The 11238-nt window shown below is 43.1% G+C and overlaps 1 protein-coding gene across 2 annotated transcripts in view; it reads left to right on the top strand.

Annotated features, from left to right (window-relative positions):
* Nucleotides 1-11238, top strand: part of LOC6600019 (integrin alpha-PS2) — a 30984-nt gene continuing 19746 nt past the window's right edge. For both annotated transcript variants that reach the window (XM_026993389.1, XM_026993388.1), the window contains exons 1-2: nucleotides 1-212; nucleotides 9561-9691. In XM_026993389.1, coding sequence (XP_026849190.1) covers nucleotides 16-212; nucleotides 9561-9691 — 328 coding nt within the window. In that variant the 5' untranslated portion in view covers nucleotides 1-15. The remainder of the gene's footprint in view (nucleotides 213-9560; nucleotides 9692-11238) is intronic.

Raw genomic sequence — 11238 nt, 5'->3', positions numbered from 1 at the left:
AAGGGAATCAAAACGATGACAGCCCGCCGTCATCACCTGAGTCCGGGGCTGGCCCTGGTCCTGATGCTCCTTGTGAACGAGGTTCACATCTCGATTGGCTACAACATCGATCTGCCCAGCTATGTGCGGTACCAGCAGGCCACCAATTCCATGTTCGGCTTCAGCATTGCCTTGCACAAGGCCCGCAATGACTACTTCGCCAACCAAAACAAGTAAGTACCCTTCGATTACATATGAATGTATGTATAAGGGGGCCACTGGGTGGGGCTTCTACCTCTCCAATGACAAGGGGGGGCGTGCTAGTGTTTGACCTTCTGACATCCCCACATACCCCCAATGAAGCGTGAACCATTATTCCATAAACTGCCGGAACGAGACCTATTAAATCAAGAATATATGATCTTGAAAACGACAAAATAGTACGTTCTCAATTGTGCAGCCACAAATCTAAAGCCGAAGCTGTAGATTCGCTTTTATATCTTTTATTTGAAAAGATAATTGAGGGTTGTTTAATATATTGTATTGTTTTTCAGTGGACTGAACGAAACAAAGGCCCATAGGTCAACCATTAAGCAAGGTTATACAATACAACACTTCGAATGCAGTTTAGTTCATATTTTGGGAAACTATTTTAACTGATTCCGGACTTAGCTGGGCATCAAGTTTGCCAAGATAAGATTGTTATTTTCAGTGTGAGGAATACCATCATCATAGTGGAAGAATTTAAGATTTACTGCCTCTAAAGATTGCAAAATTCTTTCCAGAAGATTGGGAAATATGTGGTATCTTTTATCTTTATCTATATGAGGCATTGCCTTCCTCTTGTGCGTGACTTTCCTGGGTTTTTCCTCATCTTTTTTTGGACAGTCGGCTTATCGGCTGCTGGCGCGGCTCCCCAGAACTAGCCCAAGATAAGGGCCCAAAGAAAGCCGGGCAACAAAATCAAAATTCTTTTTTATCACAGTCTCGAGAGACGTCCTAGTATACCCAAAGTCCCAGCATAAGTTCATCAAACTGAGAGGCTGGCAGTGAGAGGCACTTTCAACATATACTTTCATAAGATTTTAGTGTTCTTAAATGGCAGTTGAGCAATTAAATGCGTTTTGTAATTGGGTTTTAAGAGCATTTTTTCAGAACTAAAGCAACGACTCATAATTTCGAATGAAGGGATTAGTCTTTGAATTCTGTTAAATTCAATCTCAAGCCAGGGTCCCCCCACTCTGTTGGATAATTTTCCAGCAGATAGAACATTCCTTTCCCTTCCCCATCCAAGAGATAATACCGAGACATGTTAATCTATCAGTACAGTACAGCACTGCCCACTCGCTCTATCTATGCTCTCTGTCCCCCTATCTACAGCATCCCTCTGTGAGAGCGTGCGGCGTCAGGCGTCAAGCGTCAAGCGTCAAGCACTAAGGGCCCATTAATTTCAATCCGAAAGAGATATGCATATGGAGCTGTTGCCGATGAAGCTGTAGAAGAAGAAGGTGGCTCATTGACAAATTTACGAGTGTCCTATTGCACTATATGTATCTATCTATCTGCTCCAATGGACCGAACTTCTTTTGAATGATTGGTAAATATGGGACATTTTCGAGTTGAACCGTAAAGTTTATTGGGCAATCTCGAGTGCTTGACCCCATGACAAATGGCAAAATATGCAGCTCCAGCCGCTCTCTGTCCTGGCTCCGATACTTTCTTGACTTTCAGTCGAGTTAGTTATTTATGTGAGGCGTTCAATATACGAACGAACTAACGAACGAACGAATCGATAGCCTTTGCTGAACCCCACAAAGTTCAGTTTGGTGGAGCGTGTTAATCAGCGTAGTCTCTGTTCCAGTCTCCCATAGTCTCTCATAGTCCCATAGTGGGTCTCAGACTATTCGCACGTTCATGGAGAGGCTACGTAAGTACAGAGGCGGAAGAAGCTTGGCTGGAAGATACATACATCCATCCATACATACCATCGATAGGGAGAGAGTGCTGGAACTCGGGCCGAGTCGGGGCTATCAACGCAACAGCATCTCTGGCTACGTGTGTGAATGGCCTTTGGGCCATTTGCACTTCTTTATTCGTTATTCCCTATAATCCATATACACACAGCCAAACAGATACAGATACTGTAGCTCTGCGCTCTCTAAGTGCACTTAAAAAGAAACGAAAATTATTTAAATGCAGCGTTAAAAATGTTTACAATTCAATAAACAGACGCAAACACAGCCACAGAGACAGACCGACAGACCGACAGACAGACAGACAGAGACACAAAAGAAGATCGCAGAGCATTTTGGTTAGACCTGGCCCTCGACACGTTCAGATACAGATACAGAGATACTACATACAACAGCAGAGTAAAAGCGCTAACAGAGTGAGAATTGGAGACCAAGTTGGTTGAACTCTGTATGCTCTTTTGCTAGAAATATTCTTTTATAAAGTGCACCTGCAATGTGGTGGGCTGTCAGTCCTGCGAAAGTATCTTACGCTCCTCAGCTAATCAATTAATATGCAGTAATATTCCCTTAAGTTTGTGGCTGTTCTAGGTATTTTTTGGGAATTTTATTTTGGAAAGTGTTCAAGTTCAAGTTCCAAAAGGTTTGGCCTATCATTCTCTATAATCTCTATAAAATAACCATTTTCTGTAATTTGGAAGTGATCTTTATTCTCTTAAGCTTGTTCATGTTGGCATTATTTTAAGTAAAAGTGAAATATCCAAGTTTAATGCTGACTTATACAAAGATTTAGCCGAGAGAAAAGAGTCTATGTTGGCAGCATTTTTGAGAATTTCCAAGAAATACCAATTAGAAAGTTATCTATGGGATATCTGTATGAACGATTCGAAAGATTGGACGTAATTCCCTTACCAAGAAGCTCTTTTTGGCTTTTTGGCGAGCCAGCTGCAAATGAATACATAATGCTTTTGGTTTCGTGGCGTGAAACCCCCTGTCGAAGGGCAATATACGAGAACGAGCACTTATACGCCTGGTACCCCCCTCTTTCAGCCACTCCACTCTCCCTTGCCGGCTTAAAAGCTTAAAAATTACCTGACTCCATTCTGCAGCTTCATGAGATAATTGTGTGTTAAATGCCCACAAGACAAAAGGCGAGGCGAGACGAAAACGAATTGAGGAAAGTGGCAGCGGGGGAGTGGGGACTGAGAGGGGTAGCTAAGTAACTAGTTGTGGTTATTGTTTATAAGGCAAAAGACCAAAGCCGTTGGCCAATATGTGGTTTGCCCTGAAGCGCGCGTTGCGCGTTTGCTGTGCCCCCAGCAGCAGCAATTAATACAGCACATAAATGTATCCGTATCTTGCAGACAAATGCTCTTGTATCTCTGTATCTGTATCTGTATCTGTATCTCTGCTTGACATAGTTTACAACAATCTGTGCGTGTGTGATTGTGTGTGCTATTTACGGTCAAGTGTTGCGTCGGCGCACAAGGTTACCAGCCAGCCAGCCAGCCAGCCAGCCAGCCAGCCAGCCACTAAACGCAGCTTCACCCAATTGGCCAAATAGAGTCGTTTGTCCGTTAGGCGCTGAGACCATCCATCCAGAACGAGAGAGTTGATCGCAGTCCAGTTGTGGCTAGACAGCAGGCGCAGGTTTCCTTATAGATAGACTCTGTATGGGGTGTCCATGGTGCTTATGCTGTGCCTCATTAGCCTGACCTCGTTCTTCCATGGCAGCTCTTCGGCAGCTACATGGCTACTAGAATGGAGCTACTGGCAACTGGCTACTGGCTTTGGGTGTTCTTTTAAGCAGATCAGATCCCAAAATGTTCGAATAAACATTGATGGGCCTAAGGAAGCCGATACAAGGCTTTGATGATCAGTTGCAGCTAAGGAAATGCAAGAGGGAAAGTGTATCCGTATAGATATTATGTATATTTTCAAATGTTGACTCAAAAGATAGAACACTGCATTCAGATTGTTGAAGATCTTCCAAACTTCGTTAATTTTTAGCTAAACATTTTTCATTCAACAAATATTTATTTGTTTTAGAAACTCATTCATCAATGGATTGAATTTTGGAGTACAGTAGCTCTTTCAGAGACATGATTGAATTTTCAAATATTATTCGAAACATTTTAGATATCTTAACGTCTTCTTCCCTGAGATACTACGAGTATCTCGAAAATTTCCTTTCAATTATTTGTAGCTAGGTTTTTTTCTACAGACCACCGACTTTGCTGGCGGCTGAAGCATTAGCCGATCACTTGAGGAGTTCATTTAGGTTCGCCCCGCTCCCGGCCGTCGCTCCTTCTGTTCTCCATTAAGTGGGTTACAGTGCCTGCTCATGGGCATGGGCCTGGGTAATCTATCTATTGCATAAACTACTGTCAGCTGCAGCTGCCATGAAAATGATCGTGTCGATCGCTGCTGGATTGCCTGTGTGTTGTCGGCAGCAGCGCCGCTTACGTTTGTTGTGGTTATGAAATTGCAAAACGGCAGCAGCAGACAATGAGAAATGTAATTGATTTCAAATATTTATTTTCCTCCATTTGCCCGTACTCTCTGGCATTTCGGTTCGGTTTGGGAACCTATTGCTGGCCGCCTTAATTGCCGCTTGATTGCAGACTCGAGTGCTGGCTGTACTGTGGGGTACTCGTAGATAGACATCAGCGGAGATCTGAGATCGGAGATCAGCTGGATAGATAGAATTAAGGCTTCTCCACGAAAAACGGAAGTGTCAATGTGTAAAAAAGGTGTTGGAAAACCACACACAAATCCACAAGCACACACACAAACACAAACACAAACAGAGGGAAAAGACAATGAGAGAGGGGCTCGGGCTTGGGCTCGGTCTTGGGCTCAGGCTCAGGCTCAGGCCCTGGCCCTGGCTCAGAGTCAGGCTGTTACCGGGGGCACAACATTTGGGTAAATGGCTCAATGAACAAACAAACGGAGGAGGGTACGATCGAAAATGAGCGCCGGCCCCGGGAACCTCGGGTATGTGCCTTTGCCTAGGCTGTCACGTGTGTGAACGGTTAGTTTTTCCCAGAGAGACCTCCAGGAAAACGAAATGAGGCGCACACATGTTTAGCGCCGACACGCCCTCGCTCTTTCCAGCCCTAGTCCTCACCCCTCGAAATCACCCAGGGTCGCGTCGCGGCGAATGGTTTCGGTTCCTTTAACGCGGACTGACTCTGAAAGTGACTTGGCGATTTACGGAATGAAATGTACCCCTTTATATTTACGTTGTGCATTACTTAAAAGGTTACCCAGAATGAGTATGAGAATGACAGAAACAGACACAGACACAGACACAGCCAGAGACACAGAGAGGCAGATCGACAGTGCTGACTAAAAGTCTGTCAGATACAGAGGTTCGGGGTGGCAGCGGATGTTGGGATCATAGTTTATGTCTGTGACTGTTCTAAGGGGGGGGGGGAGGCCGAAAGATCACTAGGGATACGGTTTCTGATCAGCTTTTGGGACTGTCAAATGCAAATAGGTTTGACCAGAAATTACATTGAAAATTGGGAATGAAATTTCAATGATTGCAATCGAACCTACTCGTATATCTTCGGGAAGTCTATCAGGAAACTTGAAAGATTTCAGATGAGAAAAATATAATCGATAGAATGACTAAAATGACTCAAGCTCTCTTGAGCAATAGAGATCTGAAGGGGATTGAAAAATATCTCTGCAGAAAGCCGAAAACTCAACAATTTCAATAATAAATTTCATATTCAAATCGATAGAAGGCCGAAGATACTCGTATCAGAATTATTTTTAAAGAATTATCTGCACTGAAGATACTTGCATGACTCCCAAATAGATGAACTCAAGAGGTAGCAGGTCCATTGAAAAAGATTTCATAACTATGGGAAGAGAGCATGAAAGTTACTTCCGATTGATTGTAAATGCAGAAATCTTTAGTAACTTTGAAGTTTCATAAATTCTGAACGGGACACCCACAATGAAACAAGAGCTCGTTAAAATTGTTTGATAGATTGCTGGGATCAGAAGGTCACAAGCCTGAAGCCTGAATCCTGAGGCCCGAAGGAAATGCCTAACAAATTGCCTGTCCCAGGAGCGGGGACCAGCTGTCTGTGTGTCGTCGTTTCGTTACTCGTGTGGTGCACATACACTCCTCGCTCACTGTGTTCGTGTCATTCATTCTGGAGAACGGGAGGGGAGGGCCGCGCATAGTGAGGCAGGAAGCATGCGCAGCTTCACACGAGAGCAGAGCAGAGCAGAGCAGAGCACCCACATCATGATGTCGGGGGACTTGAGACTGGGACTTGGATTGCGATTGGGAATGGGAATGGGAATGGGAATGTGGGACTAGTCCGGTGTCTGGCTCGATGTCTGTCTGTTCAGCTGTTGCTGTCCCACTCGTGCCTGCCATATCCTGCGAGCAACGAAACGAATGTCGGGCATGTGTTGTCATTGAGACGAAGTCGGAAGTCGGGGGCTAGGTATTGGTTGAGGGACTTCAGAGACAGACAGACAGGGAGAGACAGAGAGAGAGAAAGAGAGAGAGAAGGAGAAGGAGGTGCACAGAACAATTTTCGAAATTTATTTTTAAAAAATTATTTTTATTGCGGCTGCTGCACGCGACGACAATCGAAGAAGTAACCCAAGACGTCGGACCAGACCAGATCAGACCCTGGCACTGACGACCAAAGTCGGGGAGAACGAACATTCGTTCCATTTAGCATTCAAGGCGCGATCTAACAAAAGGTTCTTCTTCTTTTATTTTATTTTCTCTTCCCTTCCCTTCCCTTCTCTTCTCTTTCTCGCCGCTCCTTTTCCATTTAATTTGGTTCTCCTTTCCTGGCCTTCCAGTCGATTCGTTGAGACATGTGTGCGGAAAATTGGTTTCCCATTTATTTCTCCGTCTCCTAATTGAGACATTTTGAGGCTGAGTCGATCTGAAACGCAGCGCAAAAATATTTTGATCTGAACGAACAACAATCAAGCAATTGGGAAATTGTTTGGCTTTTTGTTGGCTAGGCGCCTGGTTTGATGTTATATTTGTTCCATTCACCCACTTCCAATTGAATTGCATTGATTTTGATTATTTTAAAGCTGGCATTGTGTGTGGCTTCTCATTGTCTCTTTCGTTCTCGCTCTCTCTGGGCTCTCTATCTCGCTGGTTCGCTGCACAAGAAACAACAAACAAATAGATGATGACAGAACAAACAAATGAACACATTTGCCTCTGGGGAGGCTGCTGACGCGTGCTCTTTAATTAAAAAAAAAAAAACAAAAATTACGCAAGCCAACGCTTCAGTGATCTAAATTCGCTTCGAAATGCACTGTTGACGGGTACGGGATACGGGATACGGGATACGGGGATAGATCGTCTGAAGGTTTATCCGCAAGCCATTGCTATAATAATCGAAAATCAATGCAGTTTTCAGTTCATGGAGACCTCAAGAACAACAAGAGTTGTGGAGTTGATAAAACACGCATAGAAAATGAAAGATCAAAGAATTGTGGTTTTCTATGGGTTTATGGTTATAGTTTGTAATATCTTTTCTGCTTACTTGGAGCTTCTATAAATAAATTTATTCAAAATAGAGTAGAAATTGTAAGAAGAACGGGGTCTTGCTTCGATTTATATTTTTCAAATTTAAATGGAATATTTTTTATACATATGTAAATCTCTATTTTATTTATATTTAATATGATACATAATATCTATGGGAGTGTGTCATTATTCTTTCAGTGTAATTGCATACAAAGTACGTACATATGTACATATGTGAAAGGATATATAAAATACATATTACAATATATCTTTAAATGGTATTCATAATAATTATATTAATATCCACTGGTTGTTGTCATTGTTTATCGATATTTTTTTCTTTCGAAATACTGAGAATTGGAAGAGATATGTATGTTCATATCTTTGTGCATATATGTATGTATGTACATATATTTTTAAGCGCCATGAGTCAAATAAATTTGGATTATTCATCTGCTGTGAAGAGTAATTTCTTTTGATTGTTATTTTGGTTATTCATTCATTCAACGAAATGCAAATGCGTTCTAGAGGGGCGCCGTGGCCTGGCCTGGCCTGGCCCGGCCGGGTCTGTCGCTGGTCTACAAAGAGGGAGGAGAGGAGGAGGAACCTGTTGGAGCTTGATGTCAGCATTGACTGTATGTTCGTAAATTAATATTAATTATATTCAACGAGAGAGTATGATCGAATCGGGCCCTGTCAAGCTCTTCGATGAATGCCAATGATGTCAGCGGGCACACACAGATACTAGATACACAGATACTTGGGCACAGAGATACAGTTTGAGAGAGCTTTCGGTTAAGTATTCATCTTCTCTTTCTATCTATGGGCTAGAGTCTAAGGTCTACTTTAGAGGCCTCCTTTTGGCGCCGCAAAAGTTGCATTTAAATCGAATTTTAATAAATACCAAATGCCACCCAAATGCCTGACAGGATCCAAGGGCCCGCTTCATGGTTTCACTTACTCATTTACTTACCCATTCGCCCCATTCAGAAGAACTTCTCTTTTCCGTTTGCCGTCTGCCGATCTTCTGTCTGTCTGTCTGTCTCTCTGTCTGTGGGTCGGATCGTCCCTCCCTCACTTGGGCTTGCCACGCATCTGTGCAATTTTTGCTTTAGTCAAGCGTCAAATTGTTGCATGTGGGCCGAGCAGGTCGGCGGGCTGCACAGAGAGAGAGAGAGAGACAGAGGAGCGGGGCAAGGGGCACGGGGCAAGAGCCCCGTTTTTAATCAACTCTCAAGTGTTTGATTTGGACCGTTTGCGGCGGCCCGCCTTGTACATTGCATCTATATATATTTTACTTTCCGTTTTATTATTTTCAATTTTAATGAAGGCCCATTTACTGCACCCCTCAGGGCTCGGAGCCAGAGCCGGGCAGGCACCCTTTTTGTTCGCCGCACTTCCGCATTCAATGAATGCTAATGACAGCTGTCAATGTGCGTGCCATGATGAACTACTACTGGCTCTGGTGCTTGTCCCTGCCGCCCCTGCTTCCCTGATGCTCGCCCATTCAGTAGCCAGAGACTACTCCCTCAGAGGGAGTTCAAGCCGAGACCTGGGCTCAGCCGAGCTGATGGTGGCTCTAGAGTCTAGAGAGGGTTGGGGAGGGTTGCCAAAGGCAATGCAGAAAGCAGCCAAACCATCAATGATTATGGGTTTAATCCAATTTCGAAAAGTGTTACCAGATTGGTTTTGTATGGGGAAAATATAGATAGATAAGGGTAAATATAATTTGGCAACATCTATACACGGGTTATGTCGTTGCACAGCAAAGAAATATCAGTGTAATTTCATTTTTCCCAATTTTTAGACGAAAAAGAATTCTATCCGATAAATGAATCAATTTTCTATAAGAAATACATAAAATATTCAAGTTAATTTAATAATAAGGAAGAAATGTTTTCCTTTTGATTTACAAATAAATACTTTACAAACTTAAACATTATATATTCGATATAAATACCATTTAAAGCATACCATTAATCGAATATAGTGGAATTACTTGGCCTTACTTTTAACACATTTCTGCCGAATTTTCAATTTCAATTTGCTAATCCCTCGATTTTGTGTTGTGCTTCTTTCAGTGTCAGCCTGATTGTGGGTGCCCCCAAATACGATACGTCCCGGTTTCAGCCCGGCGTTGTGGAGGCCGGTGGCGTCTTCAAATGCAGCATGAAAGACGATGACTGCAAATTGGTGCCCTTCGATTCCAAAGGTAATTTCAACGACACTCGACAAAAGGAATGGGCTATAAAATGGGTATAAATCTGGGTACTTTTGAAAGGGAGTTTCTCTATCGAACCATTGGCGCCAGGGCCAGGGCCAGAGCCAGAGCCAGGCCTGCCTCCCCCCCATTGAATCTCCATCAAATTGGCGCCAGAGACACATCAGAGAGTGTGATGGCGGGGGGTAGGTGTGGGGTGTGCGAGGGGCCCAGAGTGCAATTAGTTTATTTATGGGCTACACGCAGGCGCAACTTTTTAGTATGCAAAATGCGAAGAATGCAGTCCGTGGAGGGGGAAATACTCGAACAGATATGCAAAAATACGAAATTGCAATAATACTCGTATATTTTTAGACAATTTCCATTGGTTTGAAAGCCTCACAGCCAGCACATCCTCAGCATAAAACGGAAATGATAAACGCTCAGAGCTTCCTCGCAGCGCATCATTCGGATATTTTTGCATATTTTTTCCATTAAGTTCCCCAGTTCCTGGGTGCCCGGCCCGCCCCAGCTCAATGTCTCCTCGCCTCGGCCATAAATATGCAATTTGGTTTTGCAACACAAACAGAGAAAAACACCTCTGAAAATTTATTGACACGTGCCTCATCGGGGGACTGCAGGACTGCAGACGCGCTAATGGATTGGGGATGGGTACATTATGCTTATGGGGTTGACATAAATTACTGGCCGATACTCTCCCCTTTTCTCAATGTTTTTGCTAAAACGAAAGTGTCTCTCTTTGAAACGTGAATTGTGCGCTGGGCCAGGAGTAAACAGGTGCTTCATCCAGCTAGCAGGTTCGTTGTCTCATCCATCGCTGTGTAGTACCGTACCGTAACTCTATGTGTGATGCACTCTGAATCACAGCACACTTAAGTGGATGTGATTCATTCGGCACTTCTCGGATTCGTGTATCATTCTAAATATTTATTTTGCTTATGTCATTCCTGCCACATTTCACCCACATCATATCGAGTCAAATGTTAGCAACACAAGAAACGGAAGCTTTACGCAAAGGAAACATATTTCCGTTCCGTTCCGTTCTGTTCCGTTCCGTCTTTTACTTGATTTTGCTTGCTGTTCGCGTCACTCACAGTTCATTGCTTCATTTGCTTAAAATATGCACGTACATTCACGTTTTTAATGAATTCATATTCGTTCATTATTATCCCGTAGATGTTAAATAGTTGTCCGCTCCAATGAGCTCATTCACGATCAATCTCGATTCAAACCCTTTATTTCTTCTCTAATCGAAGATCAGCCTTTCACTTTTGCAAGACAAGTTAGTCGTTCACTTGAGATTCATTTGGAAGCTACAAGATTAGTTTGCAAAACAAAGTTGAACAAACATTTGAAAACTTCTACTTTGGGTCGCTACATCCACAGGTAAATGCAGTCACTATCCACACAAATCAAAAATCGTACATTTCTCTCTACAATCCATTAATTTTTGTGGATATCTGCGACGCAGATGCCAAGTAAAAATTCGTAACCCAAATCGCCTTTGGCATTTCTTAAAACAATTTTTTTGGGGGTAT

The sequence above is a fragment of the Drosophila persimilis genome, unplaced genomic scaffold (genome assembly GCF_003286085.1).
Source record: "Drosophila persimilis strain 14011-0111.01,24,50 unplaced genomic scaffold, DperRS2 tig00000829-arrow-arrow-pilon, whole genome shotgun sequence".
NCBI lineage: Eukaryota > Metazoa > Arthropoda > Insecta > Diptera > Drosophilidae > Drosophila > Drosophila persimilis.
Note: the sequence above shows the minus strand (reverse complement) of the source record. Positions and strands in the feature narration are given on the sequence as shown.